Genomic DNA, 21,774 nt, shown 5'->3' with positions numbered 1-21,774 from the left:
CTTTGCAGGGGTAGAGGTGGGGATGTGCTGTGTATGGTAGTTCTGCTTCCCCTGGGGTTTTAAGGCTGCATCAAATCTGTCCAGTACTCAGTGAATTTTTCTGTGCTACCTTCTACCCCTGAAAATGGGCACAGACTGACTGCTGCTGCTTTGCATCTCTCCTGCCTTGAAATGGAAGTACAGAGTTCTTGCAGAAAGGCTGTCTGCTTTCTCGAACAGCCGCACCAATGCTACAGGGCAGACACCCAGCTATGTAAATCCATGCAGCTCAGCTGACTTACACCAGTTGAGGAGCTGGGCTCAGCTTTTTTGTGTGTGTTAGGCTCTTTCTCCCAAAGCAAGGCTCCTCTGTGTCATAACCCTATTGCATCTATACCTTGGGGCGAGAGCATGTAGCCCAGGGGTCGGCAACCTTTCAGAAGTGGTGTGCCAAGTCTTCATTTATTCACTCTGATTTAAGGTTTTGCATGCCAGTCATACATTTTTAGGTCTTTCTAGAAGTCTATAATATATAACTATTTACTTTACATACAAAAATAGTTTAAGGTTTTTAAAATGTTTAAGAAGCTTCATTTAAAATTAAATTTAAAATGCAGAGCCCCCCGGACTGGTGGCCAGGACCCAGGCAATGTGAGTGCCACTGAAAATCCGCTTGCGTGCCACCTTTGGCACATGTGCTATAGGTTGCCTACCCCGATGTAGCAGATCTCTCCTGTAGTGGAGGTGCACCAGTGTGACACACTTGTACCAGGACACCAGTTTTCACTGTGCTGATATTGGCTTGTCCTGCAGACCTGTCAGCTGACCACCTGATTCTTCACTGCCTCCAACCTTGGGTAATCACTTAACCCCATGTGAAGTGGTGTCACCCACTAGTGAGTTTGAGTGGTAGCATTTTACTTGCATCTGACATTCATTGGACTAGTTTCTCTTTTCATTCAATGTTACACTGATGGTGCAACACCATTGGTTTTAGTGGAGTCGCTCCAGATTTGTACTGCAAGAGGAGAATATAGCCCCGCTTTGCCCTGTGTGTGGTCATCTATGCCTGTGCAAGGCAGTAGAGGATCAGGCCATTTAACTCTCCTGGAGTTTGTGTGTGTGTGTGTGTGTGTGTGTGTTTGTCTCCTGTCTTCCCGCTTCTGGCATTTGCAGCATGTATGCTGTATGAGGGACAGCGAAAAAATGAGCATTGCAGTGCACTCAGCGTGCAGCTCCTGATGGATCACATATCCTATAGATGCCACATGGCAGAAAGTTCTGATCTCTCCTTAACCCAGGAGCAGGGGTCAGAACAGAATCTTCCCTTGTGCTTAGTGGGTTTCATTCTGTTCCCGCATCAGAGCGGTTCCACTGAATTCTGAAGGGTTGCCTTGAGAGAGAGGGCTGAAGTTAGCTCTTCAGTATGCCTGGATAGAGAGGGTCAGTCTTATTTAAAACCTCCCCTTTTTGTGCTTTGTTTTACCCTGCCAGCATCTCTCTAATGCTGCATTGCTGATCACCATATTAACTTACATAAGGGAATTATCTTATGATGAAAGAAAAGATGATCCAGGCTGGTGTAACTGCTTTAATCCCAGTAGCAACAAAGCAGAATGATCCTGGCTACCAGTCTGAGCTAAGCTCTTCTTTGCCCCCCTGCTCCATAGCAGCTCCCTTTTATACGTGGCTTGGCATAGGCAAGTATTTCAATGCCTGATACAAAGGCAGTCGTGAGTCAGACTGCTGTCCACATGGCTTACTATTGCTGTGCAATGCCTTGGACTCTAACATAAAGGTTTAGATGTAAAGGTTTAAACGTAACAAAGAATAGCAGTTCGTACAGTTCGCCCACCTGCTCCCACTAGCTCTCCCAGGTCTGTTTAGCTGAAAAAACACAAGTGAATTCCTGTTGGCCCTTAATGGCCAATCTCTACCGCCTTGCACTGTGGCAGAGTTGCCTGCTGAGTTCTGTCTATGCAAGGCAAACAGCTATGCTTACATATGGACTACTGTGTTGTGTATGCAGGGTGGGAGGTGGCAACATGTGGGATGATAGACTTGTGAGAGCTGAGGCAAAACCCAAGGTGGCTTAAATCTGTTTTTTATCCTCGCTCTTTGGTGGGGCAGGGAGAGGGGACAGACCTATTTCTAGTTGAGGTTTATCTCCTAATAGGAAACTGGACTGCAGCTGATGGCCATTCCTCCTGGTCTCCTAAAGGCTCCTTCTGGGTTTGGTCCTTTTTTATGAATAAATTGTGGCCAGTGGCTCTTTACTCAGACTGAAACAATTTAAAATAACCTGTACATAATACCTATTTATTAGGGAAGAAGGCTGGCCTTGTAGCTGAAGCACTGCCCTGGGACCCAGGGGATGGAAGTCCAGTTGTCAGCTCTGCCATACCCTGTGTCTTTAGGCAGGTCACATGAAGCCAGACCTCCTAGTACTTGGCACCTATAGTCTGGGCCAGACGTTCCAGAAGGGCTCGGCCTCCAACGTGCTGAGCCCTTTTGAATATCTGGCCTTGATTGCAGGGGCTGAGCTCCATGAAAATGTGTTCCTTCATCTCATGGCTTTAGCCACTCACCTGCAAAATGGGGGTGTCAAAGGGTAACCGGCCCCTTTGAGAGAATAGGTTCAAGTCATCTGTGACTAGATTGATGGGGTCTGATACAGGGCACCTGGCCTCTGTAATGACCCAGGCAACAGGAAAGAGCGGCAGAGAGCTAGTGAGAGTTGAGTGAGAGCCATAGTCAGGAGCTGCTGTGGGGAGGGAAAACTAGTGTAAAGAGAGAACTGGTGCACTATTGGGAGAGAATGCTATGGATAGGAGTCATTGGAGAGAGCTGGCCAGAGCAGGGAATCCCTGGTGAGGAGAAGGCTTGTGCCCCTCAGTAAGGGGGAAGAGCCAGCTCAGCCAGTGCAGGCTGAGCCCAGGAACAAGAGGATTCAGGAAGGGGTTCCCATGAGTAGGGGTAGGACTTGTCAGCGACGGGGCCTCAGGAGCAGAACGCTGTAGAGAGCCCTCTTGCAGAAGGTCTAAGGTTCAAGCTGTGGGAGAGGAGTTGGAGCAGCCTGGAGAACTTTCAAGGGTGTAGAGGCCCTGGAAAAGGGGCAGAGGAATTGAAGTGGGACTGTTTGACTCTCTGGTGGGTGGCCTGAAGACAGTATCTGGAGTGCAGCTGGATAACTGCTACATTTTAATCTTGTTAAGAATCATCATAATCTGAAGGAGCTGCTGATAATTTTTTTAGTATAAAGGCAACTATGCCCAGAAGCAGGGCTAGAATTGGGTTGGTAATGTTCCTGTCCTCGGCCAAGGAGGTGATAGTCAGTTTGACTGGTGGTAGAGAAGATGGGGAAACTCAGTCAGCCCCAGGGACTGTAGGAGAAATTGAGGCAGGATTTGTCTGTCTCCCCACAGGAGGGCACCCTGGTGGGGACAAGTCTGTCATAGAGGGGAACTGTAACAGATCCCTTGTCCTGCTCCCACTGGAAACTAGAGGGAAATGAGCCTAAAAATTCAAGGAAAAAAGCAGGCTATTATTTATGGCCTATGGCCAGGCTTTCTAGGAACCCTCCTTCGCAGAAGTGTTTGTACAGTGCTGTAACTGAGTTCTGCACAGGCCCTCTGACGAATACATCATTTACCATAGGAGTAGCTGCCTGTGCAACAAGGCTGACCTATAGGTTGACCTTGGGGCGGGTGTGTGTGTGTGTGTGTCTGTATTTCCTATGTCTACAGTTTAGAAAAATTTCCTTTCCCACATGCTCATCTGGAACAGTCAGCCAATCACCATCTCATTAACAGGTGCCAAAGCAATGGGGTGGGGGGAGGGACTGAATCTATTTAAAAAAAAAAAAAAAAAGTCCCAAAGGAACACTTTGTACTAGTATGACACTCCTTAACATGCTTGGGTTTCATATAAGTGATAATACCGAATGCCTGCCTTCATGCTATTTCTAACTCCTCTTACAGGACTCTGGAAATATTATTTTAAATAGTTTATGATCTAAGGATTTATACAATTTCCAGACAGCAAACAAAATTGAAAAGATGTAGAACACTAATGCCTGTGAGAAATCTGACACCCACCCCTCCGCCCAAACAAGATACAGTACATGGCTCTGGGATGCAGGAAGCAGTTGCTGCAGAAAAGCCATGTATATTACTTGGTATCATACAATCCCTGCTCTAGAGATGGGGAAACTGAGGGAGACACAGTAAGGGATACACTGTTTTCAGGTGATCTGCTGCCTGGTCTTCACCTGCAGGTGGGCCAAAAATACACACATGGGTGCTGTGAGCAACACCCCACCCCCATATGTACAATACACTGCAGATGCAAACCCCTGATAATTCCACTACTCTGTGTATGCAGTTGTTAGTATAGACACAGGTGTCTGTGCTTGTGAAATGCAGGTGTAAGTGTGTGCACATGCCTTGGGGAGGTTAAGGCCTGACAATCTGGCCCTAAGTGACATGTCCAAGGTCATGCAAGTATCTGTGGCAGAACCAGGATTGGAACCCAGTTTGCCTGCCTGCCACGATACCCACTATTCTTTCCCCAGTGAATAGCCTGATGTAGGTTCTGTGATGTTCCTTCAGCATGGAAGTCACATGTGAAGCATGGCAAGAAAAAAATGAAATGTCCAAGTCTTGTCTGCACTATTTCTGCTCCAGAGTCTAAGAACCCGTGACTTACAGTGATCACTTGTTGGCTTTTCACGGAGTTAATTTTCTGTTCATATTGGTGGTAGGTGAAGGAATCGCTTACCTCTTCCCTTCTTAGCATGGTGCCACTTTTTCCAGCACTTTTTTTGCTCAAAAGCTTTGACATGCTCCCTTTCCCTTCTGGATTCCCTAGGTTTAACAGCCAATAAACATTGTAAAAAGTCCAAGCAAACCCACTACTTCTCACCCTAAGGCACCCAGGAGAAAGTGGCAGCAGAGAGAGCCTGCAAGAAACAGCTAATGAAGGGGACTGCACCCTCCCAGTTACACTGCAGTGTGATTCCCTGGGTTACCCGATGCGAGGCAGAAATGGCTTCCCCTTGGAATTCAGGGGATGGTTCTGATACTGTCCCTTGATCCCTTGTCAGTTGCAGACTTGGCTGCATTTTATGTAGGCACAGTTTTTGTTTGTTTGTTTGTTTTTTCCCCTCCCTTCCCCCCTTGAGCTATCTGCTGGAAGCAGACTGGTTGGGCCATGTGAGCTGTTGGTGGTACATAGTGTGAACATTGTTTTCCTGTTGAGTACAGGAAAGGGGAAGTGGCTTTCAAAACAAGTTTTTAAAAACATCACCAGCTGTGACTTCTCTTCTCTTCCTCCCCCCTCTGCCCTTCCCCCAAATCCCATCCTGCCTCAGCACAGGGGGCTGGGCTAGATGACCAATTGAAGATCTTTCTGGCCCTAAATTTCTATGATTCTGTGTGAAAGTGAGTTTGGTTCTCATCTCTGTTTCCTGCTAGCATGGGTGTATCCTTGAAGGACCCCTTAGCATAATTCCTATCCCATAGGGATGTACTGAGCACATCTTATGCCATTCCTCAGCTTGTGTAACCTGGCTTAGCTCCACTTGCATCAGCCCTTGGCTTCTATCCTATCTTGGGGCAGGTGACAGGAACCAAACTGCTCCATCAGTGGATGTTAACAGTGACAGAAAGCAAAGCAAACTATGGTGATCTTCCACAAGCTGAATTTACTAACTGACCCACCCGAAGCAAATGGAACTGTCCTTAGTTTACAGCCATGCGGGGTTCCTTGTAAGTGATGAACAGAGACTATTCTGGCAATCAAGCTGCCCAAGGAAAAGTTCCATAAGCCAATCTTCTCTCCCTGTGAAATTCCCATGTTTTGCAAATCCTGTTGCTGTGAATCTTGTTTACATCTCAAGCTGGCCAGGAAATGGCTTTCCAATCCCTGGAGAGACTGAGATTTCAAAGTCTTTCCCCATCCTGAATCAGGATGAAAAGTCAATCTGAAAAATTCTCATGAACCAATCCAAAGAATTTCTAGTCGGGTCAATCAAAATGTTTTGTTTAATTTTGACCTTTTTTGTTTTTCACTTTGTTTTGAAATTTTAGTTTTTTGTTGTTTGTTTGTTTGTTTGTTTGTTTGTTTTTTTAATACTAAAGTCACTTGGAACTGAAACGTTTTATCCCATGTCAAGATAGGATGTTTGAAAACTTTGACTCAGGAGATTTGTTGCAATTGATCCTTTCCCACCAACAATTTTGGTTTGACAGATTAGTATTCTGATTTCTACCCGCCACTCAAAAACCCCTCAGTTGGAAAATTCCAGATCAGTTCTGTTTAAAACATCTAAAATGGAAACAATCGTCCTGGTAACAACTGGGGAAATAGCATGTAACGCTTACCATCAGTATTCAGAAAGCAGGTGAGTGTAAAAAGATGGACCCCCATGTGGAGTGAGCAGAGCACAATTCAGTTCTACATAGTTTGCTTCCAGGGGAAAAGCAGACAAATGCTCCGAAAAGTTGTTCTGAGCAGGAGAGAGAGGACCTGTAATGCTTCACCAGAGCCAGGGAAGGCAATAAGACAACTCCTGTAATTCTGGAGGACGAGTCTGCTTTGGAGGTGGGCAGGAGAAGATGCATTCTGCTCCTTATTATGAGAGGCTATCAGGGAAGTTGGGAATGTGGACATCTGATCAGACCCTCTTACGGTGTCTGTACTACAGCAGCATGTAAATGGGGCCCTGATCTTGGTTGGGACTTTGAGTGCTGTGTACACACGTTGGAAAAGAGCACCTGCCCTGAAGAGTTTACACTCTAAATAGCCAAGGCAGATCATAGTGCTTGACTAACGTCCCACTGCTCATGCCATTCCCTATGCAGAGGGGAACTCACTTGAATCCTCTTGGTGACCGCAGAGTGATTGAATGATAGCAGTTCTTCTGCAGGGGTAAAGCCAAGGGCAGCAAAATGGGTCTGAGTGCATTAGAAATGGGAAAGCTGCACCCAAACTAGCCATGCTGGTGCTAGCACTGGTGTTGGCAGAGGTGGAGGGACTAGCATAGGCCAGTCTCTGGCATGTCCAGCACTGCCCCTGATTTCATGAAATGCCTGAATTCTATCTGAAGCCCTTAAAAATCTCCTGAGGGGCTACTATCCATTTCTTACCCCTCAGGGATGGGTGACAAGCAGAGAGGGTGTTACAGAGCCATCCATTCCTCCCTCTTTAGCCTCATCCTTTCTGGCTACATTGGAAACCAAGCACAGTGATGCCATAAACTTTTCCTTTACTTGTGGTTCCACCCAGCATCAAATTGCTTCCCCACCCAAGTCCTAAGTTCATGCTCCGCGTGTGCCAGCTGCTATAGCTAATGGAACAGGAATGTCCCTGGCATAGACTGGTGCTCTTTATACTGAGATGGAGCCTTTCCAAAGGGAGCCACAACTCCCTGGGGGTGTGACAGCAGGAATGGCTTTAGGCTAATGTTAAATCTCCTCTTTCATTCTCCTGGACACACTGTTCTTCTTTATTTGCAGTCATTCTTCCATTTTTGTTTTTTATTCACTTAAATATTTTACAGGTCAAATCTACTTTGCTGATAAGAGGGCAGATGTTAATTGGGTCTGGTGACGCTTTGCTTTCTTTAGTACTGTACCATATGCCCTTGATTCAAGGTGCTGCTTTCAGATCCAGTTCTAATGCTGAAAATGGCCTCTCATCCCCTTTCCCCACCCCAACCTTATTGCAGAAGTGTGGTTAGATTGTCATTAAGCCCTGGTAGTGTGCTTGGTCTCACTGGAGAGCATAGGCTCCTTTAGATCTCTGTAGAATATCTCTATCTCCTACTCTTCCATTTCCTCTTCCCCACTTCTCTTGGCAGCTTGAGGCCCAGTTCTCTGTTGCCCTGTGCGTTCCTTTACACACCCTTTGCGCAAATGTGTGAATGACAACACAATGTGCAGGGCAATGGGGACTTGGACCTCTGGTATTTTGGTGCCAGTTTCCACCTCTTATGGAGATGGGAACCAGACTGCAGCAGCTTCACAGATGGTGGGGTCTTTACCATGTCTAGCTATATAGTAACTTATGTGGAATCAGGTTTGGTGTAGCAAGGAACCAGACTAAGAACAAGCAGACCAGCCCCACAGCTAGTACTAATTCACCCCTTTGGTAGCCTCTACACAGAGGCTAAGGTCTGAGCTGGCCTGGAGACTGAACTATGGCCTTTCCTCAGAGCTGATTCTGCCAGGGCCCAGGGATATTTGGGACTTCATTCTCCAGGGCTGTCAGTCTGGCACTTCTCAAGTGCTACCATGTCCAGGATTCCAGTAGGTGGGTGCTGTTCAGGAGCATTCAGATTTGCACAGAGGACCAAATTGGGGGGGCGGGGAGGAGTTTGTTTATAACTACAGCTGGTCAACATTTTGTTTTCATTGACCTGTCTTTTAGTGGAAAATGGCTTTTTGATGAGACAGACTATCTACATATGTCCATAAGCACAGCCAGCAGCAGACAGAAGTGGCATACAGGTCAGGTTCTTCTATTCCAAGATCCATTGAAATCCATGGGAGCCTGTAATGGAGCAACTGACCGCTGTAGCACCTCCTGCTGGTCATCCTGGGAATTAGCTCTGTCCACTCAGGAGCACCCTCTGCAGGCCAGTGTCTCGCTTGCCACTGGCCCCAGTGTCCCTCCCAAACCCCAGTGTCCCTTATCTTGTGGTTCTGCCCCCTGCAGTACCTCAGTCTTGCTGGGTCTCCCCTCCCAGGGGACCCCCCACCCCCCATCCCCACCTCACTCTTTGGCTACTGCCAGTCACCATCTAGCCCCCACTCACTGGGGCAGACTGCAGTATAATTGCCACTCATCATTGGCAAGGAGGGTTTGCCTCTGCAACCCCAGTACCTTCTCAGCTTTAACAAGGTCTGCAGCCTGGGGGGCTTTCCAGGCCAGAGCTCCCCAGCTCCTCTGGCCTTTCCCCAGCCCTGCCCCACTTTAGGTACCCTGCTCAGCTCCCAGCCACCAGACCCATCCCTCTCAACAGCTAGAGAGAGACTGACTTAACTCCAGCCTAGCAGCCCTTTTATAGGGTCAGCTGTGGCCTGACTGGGGCATGGCCCCAACTGAGGCTGCTTCCCCAATCAGCCTTTCCCCAGCCACAGCCCTCTCCAGGGCTGTTTTTAACCCCTCTGGGCAGGAGCAGGGTGATCACCCCACTATAGAGCCTTTCCACTGACTTCTGTTGGCATTAGATCAGGCCCAATAATGAGGCTAATGCTAAAGTGCAAACATCTATTGCAGGCTAGTTGGTACCGGGGTGGGGGTGAGCTTCCTCCCCTCCACTCTGTCCTTGCTGTTTGGCCTTCACCAGCTCTCTCTGGTCATCCTCACTGACAGTCCCTAGCAAAACCCAAAGCAGAATTTGTTTTGCGCTTTCCTGGAACAGCGTCTCTGGTTGTCATGGGAGTATAACACCCACCCATTTATGTTCAGATGCCTTCACAGCTGTCACCTGTCCTGTGACAATGACCACCCAAATGAATGAACCTGATCCCCTTTGGCAGGACCTCTGCACTGGCCCTAATTCCGAGAAAGTCCCTGGCTCTGGAGTTCACTCTGCCCATCTCTCCCCAAGGGGGTCTTTATCCTTCAGTGCTGTCATGCCCAAGCTTTCAGGGCAACCACTGCTTTTAAATGAAGTAGCCTAATAGTCACTTTTCATATACTTGCTGTATGTAAGGACTCAAAGAATAACTAGCTCACAAGGATCAATTGCCCTTCGTGGCTTGTCTAACGTAATGTGGTGAGCTTAGTGCTGGTGAAAAGTGCTGTATTGACAGCCTTGGAGACAAATGTTTTTGTCCAGGGAACAAATCCAGTATAGGCAGCAGCAGTGCAAACAGCTCCCAGTGCTGCTCCATCAAGCTTTCTCAGCCCAGCTGGGGTGCTGGGCTTGCTACTTTTGATCCACAGACCCTCTATCCATCCTCTTTGCTTACAGTGTATTGTCACCCTACTCAGCAGCCAGTGCCATGGGTTGACAGATGTCCCGATTTTATAGGGACAGTCCCGATATTTGGGGCTTTGGCTTGTATAGGCCCCTATTACCCCCACCCCGTCCTGATTTTTCACACTTGCTGTCTGGTCACCCTACTGCTGTGGGAGGGCATTTATCAAATGGTGGGGTAATTAATGTGACTAGTAATAAGCCTCTGGCTAAGCAAGCTGCAATAAGAGTAATCCAATCTCATGCTTCTGCTTTTTAGCTGTTTCTTGTGGCATTCTGGAAGCGTCTCCTCCCCCTCGACCTCTGTACAGCATTGCACAATTAGTCTTGCCTGGCGTGCTAAGATCCCTGCCTTTGCAGGCTGAGGTGCCAGCCTTTGCCAAAGACAGGAAACCAGGCTGGATGAACCAACTGGCCTGATCATGGTACACTTTTTTTTATATAGTTTTTCTTTTTTATATATATAATATATAATATATACACACACACACACACACACACACTGATGCTCTTCATCTAAATGACCGAAGGAAACAACAAAACAAGGGAGAACTAAAGTGGCTCTCTGAGGATAGGACAAGAAGCAATGGGCTTAAATTGCAGCAAGGGCAGTTTAGGGTGGACATTAGGAAAAACTTCCTAACTGTCAGGGTGGTTAAGCACTGGAACAAAATTGCCTAGGGAGGTTGTGGAATCTCCATTGAGGATTTTAAGAGCAGGTTGGACAAACACCTGTCAGGGATGGTCTAGATAATACTAAGTCCTGCCATGAGTGCAGGGGACTGGACTAGATAACCTCTTGAGGTCCCTTCCAGTTCTATGATTCTATCAAAGTGAAGTCTCCAATGAGAGCTCATTATGGCCCATCCTACCATCGTCTGTAATAGCTCAAAATAACCTAAGAAGCCCACAGCCTACTGCAGTCTTACCTCAGTACTTAGGCACTGAATAGCGTTAAAGGAGGCAGGAGAAGTCCCCAGAGATGATGTCCACTCAGGCGTGCCGCCAGCTTTTTTGCCGCACTAGACGGCAGAAGGTCCCGCCCCCGAAATGCCGCCCCCGACAGAGGTGGTGGAAGGTCCCACCTCCGAAATACCACCGACGACTGGGCCGTCCGAAGATCCGGCTGCTGCGGTCGCCACCCCCCAAATGTTAGCGCCCTAGGCGACTGCCTAGGTCGCCTAATGGGTTGCGCCGGCCCTGTGTCCACTCTCAGTCCCACAGGGCTCCAGTCCACTGTATCTCTGCACCCTTGTACCTGAGGTTTTAAGGCTTCTACTTTTTAAAGATTTCTGCTGTGCCCTGTTTGGGGTGGGGGGAAGGGATTGATGGGGGAGGGAAAGGATTTCTCACCTCTTCCTGTCAGTGTTGCCTCATTCCCCATCTTCCTCATTTTACCTCCTGCCTCCTTCGCTCCATGTCACACCAGGCCTTACAAAGGGGGGGGGGGGAGCATAGGTGGATGCTCAAATCTGGGGAGCACATATCTCAACTTAACCTAGCATTTGCTGGTCAATCTTTGCTTTAAAAAAAAAAAAAAAAAAAAACCCACCCAGATGTTTTGCTAATCAATAACTGGCTAAAATATCAACAATACTTGCACTAACTGTGCGTGTGTTCTCTCTCTTCAGTGACCAGCAAACTGAAGCGCTGGCTCTAAGAACTCTTCTGGTCAGTAAACATCTCTTGTTGCGTAATCCTCCCTATGTGGGTCTTTAACACTGTGCCTCTCTCGTTCCCTGCGCAGGCATTCAAATCCAGAGTTCAGGAAGCACAGCAAGGGAGCTTGGTGTTCTTGGCTCAGCCCATAGTTTCCCAACATGCACATCCCAGAATTGACCCAGTTTTGCATGGGGGCTGGATGGCCTTGCGGTTAAGGCACCAGACTGACACTTGAGAGATTTGGGTTCAAGTCTCAGGTCTGCCATAGATTTCTTGTGTGATTTAATGGAGATATCCCATCTCCTAGAACTGGAAGGGACCTTGAAAGGTCATCGAGTCCAGCCCCCTGCCTTCACTAGCAGGACCAAGTACTGATTTTGCCCCAGATCCCTAAGTGGCCCCCTCAAGGATTGAACTCACAACCCTGGGTTTAGCAGGCCAATGCTCAAACCACTGAGCTATCCCTCCCCCTGATGTTGGGCATGTCACTTAACCACTGGTTTTCCCCATCAGTAAAATAGGCCTAATATACCTGTCCCTTACAGGGGTATTTGGGGCACTTGGATTCTATGGTGATGGTTATGTTATAATAACCTAAATAGAATACCGATAACCTTCTAGGTTAGGATTGTATTATGTGGTTCTCAACCAGGGGTCTGAGGCCCCCTGGCAGGCCATGAGCAGGTTTCAGGGGGTCCCCCAAAATAAACCAGAAAGCAGGGCTGGCATTAATCACCAGGGTCCAGGGAAGAAAGCCGAAGCCCCACAGCCTAGGGCCAAAGCTGAAGCCTGAACTCTGTTGCATGGGGATGACGCCAACTTAGCTTTGCGGAGCACTGTGTGGCATAGGGGTGTGGACAATTGCCCTGCTTGCTACCCCCTAATGCTGGCCCTGGCTTTTAATCTACTGGATATGCAGAAAAACACTTTTTGTGGCACAGGTGGGCCACCAAGTTTTTATAGCATGGGGTGGGGCGGGCTCAGAAGGAAAAAGGTTGAGCATCCCTGGTATATAGCACTACCCCCTAATGCTACCAACTTTAGATAGGCAGGGATAGAATGGGGGTGGGGATAAGAGGAGATTGGGTAGGTGTGGCTGATTCATACTGGAGTGAGATCAGAAGTGAAGCTACTCCCTGAATACTGGTCTCAGGACAAAGGGTTGATAGTGCTGAAACCTGCTTCACTGATGGGAGCTCAGACTGTCTGTTCTGCTCTGTTACAGCCTAACAGCTTCCAAATTCCACTTAAAAATGGGAACCTCTTTATTTATAAATATTCAATGATATTCAAGGGCCTAATCCTGCACCCACTGAAGTCACTGGCAAAGGTCCTATTGACTCAATGGTGTGGAATTGGCTTCCGAATGCTTTTAACTATAAAAGGGTGTGTGTGTGTGTGTGTGTGTGTGTGTGTGTACGCGCTAAGTGGCTTTTCATTTCCTGGTTTCAATGGGGAACGTCACAATACCTCAGGGCTCTGACGATGTGATTGCTTGTTTCTTATTAGCAAATTGTAATCCTTTTTATTCCACGCCAAATGTTTTCCCTCCTGCAGCTGGAGAGGGGGATGGCACTGGATTTTAAGCTGATTTTTAACTTGGTCTCTGCCTTCCTCCTCTTCAAATCGAACAAACAGTTCCTGAATGAAGCTGAAGCTCTATTTTATGAGAGTCCTTCACGCCCCCTCCCCCCAACGTACAGCTTCATTCCCGACTCTGTCCCCTCTGTCTCTGAGAGTACCTCTTATTCTGCATGTAAGGCAAAGGCTCTTGTTTCCCCAGCTCTGCTAGAAGAGGCTTGTTGGGGTGGCAATTTGTGCATGCAAACAGCAGTCTGGTTTTCGGTTTGGCTCAGGCTGGTATCTATACCCGCTTTGCCTCTGTTCCCATCACTCTCTCTTTTAGCAGAGCTTTGATGCTCCTTCCAAACAGGGCTGCTTGAGGCCGCTCAGCAGAATCAGCTGTTCCTTCCTTCTGCAGGGAGATGGCTGCGTCCCTCTCCAGTGCCAACTAGGTCACTGGGCTACAGTTGAAGCAGGCTGCCTAATCCCTGCTTCCCATTGGGTCCTTCTCCAGAGCAGTTCAAGTTAGTTGGGGTGGAACTGCTCTGCAGGGAAAGTTGTCACTAGGTCACACTGTCGGACTGTAACAGCACTCAGTAAATCAAATCCTAGACCATGGCTCCTTCCCCAGCTGAACCTTTTCTAAATGTTCCCTTCTAGGCTTGAAACCGTGGAAGGATTTTTAATCACAACTCCCCCTCCTCTACTAAAAGTAGAGGGAGACCACTCCCTGGCTTGACTGAGTAGTGCTCCCCACCTCACCCCACGACTTCTGTGGGGAGCACTCCTCCTTCTGTTTGTCTAATTTAGCCACTGGTTTAACGTCTCTGCTAGAGCTGTGCCCTGCAAACTGGGATATGGAGCCTTTCCTTTCTAGACCCCTCATTCAAGTCCAACCTAGGGTCAGTAGTGTCTGTTTCCTTGCCTTCCTGGTGATATGGGTTGATGGTCACATACAAGGTCTTGGTGGCCAGCTGACCTCTGGCCCTCTGGATAGGCTGAATCTCCAATCTGTGGAAGGGGGAGCAAGGTGAGGTAGTAAATCTAGGGAGGTGGGGTCTGAGCAGAGCCCTAGGAGCGATGAATCCCAGCTTTGCCATGAGCACACACACTCACACTCTCTCTCCCCCCCCCCCCCCCCCCATGTCTTAGGCAATCACTTGGCCCCAAACTTTTCTGCTAATTTTAGGTACCTCGGTCATTTAGGTGCCTGACCTGAAAGCCCTAGGACTTGATCTACAGAGGTGCAGAACACATGTACTCTGAAAATTGAGGCCCGAGTGTCTCTGGTTGGGCACCTAAATAACTGAGGTATACAAGTTTAAAAGACCTTTTGGAAAGTGTTGGCCTATACCTCCCTGCCTCAGTTTTCCCATCTGAGATGTGGGTGGTGCTCACAGAGTTGTGAGGATAATTAATGGTTAGAAAGCACTCGCTATTTCTATTAGTAGCAGGACGGTTCATTCCAAGCTAGGAAATTTCCCTCAAAAGGCATTTCCTTGTAGGTCTATCCATGGCGATAAGCAGGGGTGGCCCAGCTGCTGGCTTCAATAAAGATGCACCTGCCAGACCTACATTTGGCTAGTAAAAGGCCATACTGGAAAGCTGAGGGACTTGGTAAACTGTGGAGCTTATCCCCACATGTCAGGCTAACAGAAACCAGATGAATGAGACAATGGCCCTTTAAAAATAAGAGGAATTCACCCCCAGTCTGGGGGAGGGGAATGCAATTAACTGAGGTGACCTTTGTGTAACACTGATCCTATCCCCAAGACTTGGCTTGTCAGGTGCCAGTTAACAAACCACAGTAGCAAGCTGCAGGAAACCTGCAAGTAGAGCTGGTCCAGAATTTTTTGCCCATGATTTCTTTTAAAGAGAAAATGCAAGTTCTGCAAAATGAAAGTTTCAAATTGAAACCACCCATAAGAATTTCCATTTTTGACTAAACTAACCCCGCTCCCACCCAATCGGGGGGGTGTGGTGTGAAGAAAATGTTTCAGGTTGATTTCACCTGAATAGGAACATTTCAGTTTGAACTGAACCAAGCTATTTCCCATGATGCACTGCAACTTCCCCTCTGACCAAGTCACATGGTACATCATGGGAGATATAGTGCAGCCAACGATCCTAGTCAGTAAGGGAGAAAGGGGACAAGGGACACCAGAATTACAAATTCTGTAAGGCACCATTGCCTCTTATATGGATGCTGTGTCAAACTGACTTGGAATGTTTTGATACTTCCGAAATAAAACTTCGTAAAGAAACTTTTCTTTCCATTCAAAATAACCTTGATTTCAAATTTTTGTCCTAATCGGGAATGAAAACTAGTGTTGAAATATCAACTTCCCACAGGACTGAAATGCCAAATTTCACTCTGTTCTACCTGCAGGAATGTATGGGATGGCAGTAAAGTTGGGCCAGTAGGGATGATGGAGGGGATGGATGAGCAGGGTCTGATCATATCTGTGTGTTGTCTTAAGGACTGGCCTCTTGGGTTGACTCAGTCTGTGCTAAGGGGATAATGCACCAGTGCAACCAGGCAGTGCAGTATATAGAGGTGGGGTGGGATGGAAATATTTCTAATCTCAAGGCAGATCACCTGATGCTCTGAAGAATGAGTTTTTTACCTCTGTCTTAAGCTGCATAATTACAGATGCTGTTAATGGTCATAAAACTAACCGATCTGGCTCCAGTATCTGTCTCAGTGATCTCCCATCACACAAGGTGACTGTCCACTGTGAGGTTTTTCCTTTCCCTGGTTCTAAGACTACCCACCTTGAGTTTCATAGTGCATCTTTTAACCCTTTGCTGTCTATCTTGGTTGTAGGTGAGGCAGGTGCTAATATCATTCAGGTCTCAAAAGAAGCCCGGAAGAGGTTCCTGGGCCCTCTACACCCATCCTTCAACTTGGTGAAAATCATCCGCAGCTGCCTGGACAAGACCCTGCCGGACAATGGGCACGAAGTGGCTAGAGGACGCTTGGGCATCTCGCTGACGCGGGTCTCTGATGGAGAGAATGTGATACTGTCAGAGTTCAATTCCAAAGAGGAGCTGATTCAGGTGAGTGAGGAAATTATCACCTGAGTGGTAGAATGGGGATGTCTGCAGGCTCCCTCCTCTGTTGGAGAATTGCTGAGGGGTTGGTCTTTGTTCCAAAATTCTTCACGTTCGAGCATAACCACAGCCAAGACACTCTGAACAGGTTGCTGGTGGTCAACAGACCTCCTCTCTTCAGGTAATCCAGCAGGTGGCTGAGCCACTAGAAGAACTGAGCCAGTCTTCCCAGGGAATTGGTCTCTTCAGGTTCTGGCTTTTTTACAAAAATATTTCTTCTCTCTTATGCTGGGTTTGTGCGCTCTCTTTCAGGCCTGTGTTTGCAGCACCTTCATCCCGGTGTACTGTGGGTTGATCCCGCCAAGCCTGCAGGGAGTGGTAAGTAGTCCTCATAACATTCGCCTTGTCTGGAGTAGTGTGCAAAACAGTGAAACACCTAGAAATAGCCATGACGGATCATGCTGATAGTCCATCTAGTCCTGAATCCAGCAGTGTCTGGTAACATACTTAAAAGAGAGGTGCAAGGAACCCTGAGATCAATAATTTATGGAATACATTGCCCACAATGAGTGACTGGTTTATGCCCTGAAGCCTGAAGGTTTGTATTCCTTAGATCTGTTTTTAGTGCTACCTATGGCTGGCTGATAATGTTCCATCAGTCCTTTTCAATGTTTTTTTTTTGACAAAACAAAATTTTTCAGAAAATATTTTCTTACCTTGAAAACAAACTTCCACTGAAAACAAGAGGGGAAAATTTCAGCCAAGAAGTTTTTGCTTGCCTGGGGGCCATGTTTGTTTGTTTGTTTTCATAAAGAAAAGAATCATAAAAACTTTCCATGGAACACTTGCTGACCAGCTCTAATCCTTTCAACTGTTACTGTGGTTATCTTCATTATCCATTCAAGTATCTAATCCCTTTTGAATCCTACTAAGCCCTTGACCATAGTGATGTCTTATGGTAGGGAGTTCCGCAGGCTAATTATATACTGGGAAATCTTTATTTTTTTTTTTTTTTTTTTTTTTTTCTGTCAGGTGGAAATATTTGCCTTTCACTTTCATTGGGAGCCCCTCTATGTTGTATTATGAGAGAAGGAAACTAGGAGCACCTTATTTTACCTCCTCTCTGTCATTTTTTTTATTTTTTTTATTTTGTACACCTCTTTCATGTCTCTTTTCTAAAATAGACACTGTCTGTCCTCTTGGAAATCTCCGCCTTTAACTATTTCTCACCCTTCTAAAAATGCCTTTCTGCTATAGCCTTCCTGAGATACAGTGACTGGAACCGAACAGGGTACTCTAGATGAGGGTATGGCATTAACTTGTATCAGGATTTCACATTTTCATAATCTTTTACTGAATTCTTTATGCACTTTGCTGCTTTGACAGCCACTACGCGTTTGGCAGAGATTTGCATGGAGCAGCCCACCAGGATAATCAGGCGTCTTCTCTGAGTGGCTACAGTTAATTTGGAACACATTTAATGCGTACCAGCCGTTCAAATGGTTCCTTCCAATGTGCATTACCCCTGCGTTTGTCAACACTGAATTTCCTCTGCCATAGGGCTGCCCCATCACCTTGCTTGCTTTGGCTCTTCCTCCTGAAGTTCCTCACAACTTCCTCTAGTCTTACTTTACCCATCTGCAAATTTTCCCATATCGTTTCTCTCCCCTTTTTCAGGCCATTAACTAATCTATTAAACACAGATTCTAGTACAGGCCCTTCAGGGAGTCCCATATTGAACATGAGAGTTGAGTCTTGCTCTCTGTGTTCAGTGTCTTAACCAGTTACTAATCCATGGCTGTACTTTGCCTCTCATCTCATGACTACTTATGTCGCCATAATAGCCCCTTGTGAGCGACTTTGTCAAGGGCTTTTTTGAAAGTCCAAATTGTCAACCAATTCTCTTTTTATCCATTATTTTGATGACCTGCTCAAATAGTCCATTGGATTGGAGAGGCGTGATCCTGTTCCTTTATGGAACAGGGTTGATATCTATCATATCATGTTTCTCCACCACTCTGATAATTCATTCTTTTTAAATCCTTCCGGTTAAAATTTCCTGTTACTGGTCAAAGCCTGCCTTCAGGAATTCCTACAGTCACCCTGGCCATTTTATTTTTTTTATTTTAAAAGATGGGTACAATATTTACTACAGACCTGTCCTTTTATTGCTAGCTGCTTAGTCGTGTGCTCTGAAATTGCATCAGAGCTCTTGCGTGTAAGCCATCTGGGGCTGGTGACTTGTTGCTTTATCATCAACTTTTTCTTCTCAACACCAGAATTTCAGATAATGCATCTTTATTGTCTGAGAAGAATAGGTAGGCATCTCCCCAACCTCCTCTGATGGAGATTGGTGCTAAGAAATCCAGTGAGCCTCTCCACAGCATCTGCATCCTCCATAATTATTTTGTTTACTTCTTATCACCGTCCCACCTATCTTGTATCTGTCTATTTGCACTTCATTTTCTCTTGGCCCTCCTAATTTTCTCCTTGCACATCAATTTGTTGGCTTCACATGAGTTGGGTTTCCATTTTCTCAATGTCTTGGCTCAGACCAGTATGATTAAATGGAATGGTTATTTGTTGCCTTCTTGCTTCCATTCATCTATAGGGAGTATGCATTCCTCTCAGGACTCAGATATGGGATGCATAAGTAGCCTCTGAACTGAAGCTAAGGATTTTCATTGCTTCATATTTGACTTCAGTGTGGTGGTTTTTTTTTTGTGTTTAAACCCTACTTCCTTATTTTTATTTTTAGAATCCCCTCCTGTTGTCTTGGCACGCTACATAACATTAAGAATATTATGGGAAACTACACAGATGCAATTGGGTTCCAAATGACTGTCTATATCTATATTTAAACATGCAAAGCCTTGCTACACCTATTATTCCTGAGGGCATGCTGCACCTAAAAATTCTGCCCCCAATATTTTAAAATGCTGCAAAATTACAAAATTTTTATTTGTCAAATACATGTGGAAACTCCAGCATGGCATTGGGGAACACAGGCTACTGGTTTCACAGAGGTGGGAGATTACTGTGCAGCTCCCCCGACTCAACAATGAGGCTGCCCCCACCCCTGACACAGCGCAAGGACCAGGCCTGCCCCAGAAACACCCCAGAGCCCTGCTCCTCCATGCTAGGTGTACCAGGTGTGGGCACGCAGGCTCAGCAAGGCAGGATCCAAGTGTGGAGTGGCTTAGTGTGGGGGGTACAGGTGTGGGTTAAGAGCATTCTGGGTGGGGGATCCAGGTGTGGGGCAGGGGAGGGGGAATATGGATGCACAGGGGCATGTTGGGGATTCTGGGTACAATGGTAATGGGACTCTGCAGGGAGGTGCAGGTGGTTAGGGCTCAGTGGGGGGGGGGGGGAATCTGGGGGTGTGTCCAGATGCTGGAGGGGTGGGGATCTAGGTGCAGGGGGCTTGTCAATGGGGGGCTCTGCATGCAGTAGGGGGTGAGACTCAGCAGGAGGGTCTGGGTATGAGGGGGTCTAGGTGCACAGGGGTTAAGTGGATGCAGGAGCAGCTCCCTGTACAGTGATCCCTCCCCCTGCAGCTGAGGAGCAATGGGTGCAGGAAGCAAAGAAATCATTCTGCTGCAGGGAAGCAAAGAAATCTGTGGGGGACATAAATTCTGCACATTTGCAGTGGCGCAGAATTCCCTCAAGAGTAACATGTACACTGCTGCACTATTGTGGTGGCCTCTGCAATAGAAAACAGGGAGGGCTGCTAACGGGCTCCCAAACCTTTTTAAAGAGATACTACCCAGTTCCTATACACTTCACCTCCCCTCTAAATTGTAATGTCCAATACTAGTCTCTGGTACAATCCCACCAGGAATATCACATTTAATAGTTGTATGTGGTCACTAGTACTCAGTGGTTCAACTACAGTTACATTCTGAATTAACTTTGTATGGTACTTGGGGTGAAATCAAAACTAGCTTCTCCTTGTGTGGGCTGTAGAACAAGCTTCTTGGAGCAGCTAAGAGGTGTTTATTCCCCTATACCTTGTCCCACCATGACACTTGCCCAGTTCATATGCAGGGAGTTGGAGTCACCCTTGATTTGTGTCTCATTAGATTCAGTTGCCTTCCTGAACTCCTGCTTATGCTGTCAACCTTATTGCCCTAATACAATGAAAACCTCAGCAGTCATGTTCTGCCCAGTAAATACTAGGGGGGGGAAGAGACATCTGGCTGCCATGACCTGTGAAATCATTTTCTTGTGGCACAGAGGAATCACCTAGCATGGCTATGATCAATCAGTTGCTACTCTGTACTGCAGGTTTGGCAGTGTGAGGCCTACAAAGCCAAGTTAGCAGTTGTGGGCTGGGTTTATCCTTAATAGCTCTCTTTGAGCTGGGTGAATTGCCTTGGGACATTGTCATCTGATGCTCCTTGCTGCTGTTTTGACACAGAAGCCCTTAAAACAACAATCGTACTTCAGTCAGTGCCATAACAAGGGGAGTCTGTTAAAATGCCGGAGTGGCTCTCTTCCCTCCTTGCTAACGGGGGAGTGTTAGTTGGAACTGGGAAGAGGGGGGATTCCCTAAGGGAAAATGGGGTGCAAGTGGGCCACTTGCTATGTAAATGCTGCCCAGGGCATGGGAGGTGAATCAGAATTATCTCGTACAGGCCAGGATTAGGCCTGGCTGTTCATCTGAAGTGGAATGTGCTGACCTGCTATGACAGGCTTGTGGGGAAACTGCATTGCAGAACTGTGAGTGCAGCATGTAATGCTCTTCCTTTGGCTTGTGTTAGCTGCAAAAACAGAACAGTGGCTAAAGCTTTTTGCTGCATCCAATGAGGTGTAGCAGTGGAATTTTTCTGTTCTAGGGGGCTGGCGCCATCCCTGCCAAGGGCAACCGCATGGTTGAATTTGCTGTGTCATACTGGAGACCTGGCAATAGCTGCTGCTGCTCTCACTTCTCCTGTCTGCTTGGGGTGGGCACCTAACCCTACCAACATCTGATGATTTATTAGATTATTGCTTTGGCTTCCTTGTAGAGCTGGCCTGGCTCCCCAGTGCTTGCCAAATTCCCAAGGCATGCTGCCCAGTTTATCAGTGATAGACATTGCAGATAATCCAGTAGGTTTTGTCATCTATTAAGCCAACCTTTTTTCTGCTGGATTTTCCCCTGCAGGGTTTTCTCAAGTCCCTTGTCGGGTCTAGTTCTAGATCACTTACCTAGGAGGCTTTCTTTCCACCATTTCTGGTAGGGATTCTGTTCCACAGGCTGAGAGCTCTTGAGTGAACACATTTGTCCTGGGCCTCTGCTTAAACATTGCTGCTTTCTTCAGCTGCCCCCTGGACAGTTTCTCTCCCTCCTTGGGCTTTGCACCTTTCTAGGTCCAAGTATTTGCTGTTCCTACACACAAAGGACAGTCCCTGCCCTGAAGAACTTACAGCCTAAACAGACACAGAAGTGTTATCTTCCTTTACAGATGGGAAACTGAGGCTAGAGAGAGTTGAAGTGACTTGCCCAAGGTCATACAGGCAGTCTGTGTCAGAGCAGGGACTTGACC

General features: G+C 47.1%; 1 protein-coding gene across 2 annotated transcripts in view; it reads left to right on the top strand.

Moving 5' to 3' along the window:
• Positions 1 to 21,774, top strand: part of PNPLA2 (patatin like phospholipase domain containing 2) — a 51,156-nt gene that overhangs the window by 12,652 nt on the left and 16,730 nt on the right. For both annotated transcript variants that reach the window (XM_034770354.1, XM_034770355.1), the window contains exons 2-3: positions 16,020 to 16,252; positions 16,559 to 16,624. In XM_034770354.1, the coding sequence (XP_034626245.1) occupies positions 16,020 to 16,252; positions 16,559 to 16,624 (299 nt within the window). The remainder of the gene's footprint in view (positions 1 to 16,019; positions 16,253 to 16,558; positions 16,625 to 21,774) is intronic.

The sequence above is a fragment of the Trachemys scripta genome, chromosome 4 (genome assembly GCF_013100865.1).
Source record: "Trachemys scripta elegans isolate TJP31775 chromosome 4, CAS_Tse_1.0, whole genome shotgun sequence".
Taxonomy (NCBI): domain Eukaryota; kingdom Metazoa; phylum Chordata; order Testudines; family Emydidae; genus Trachemys; species Trachemys scripta.
This window is presented reverse-complemented; position numbering and strand designations above follow the sequence as displayed.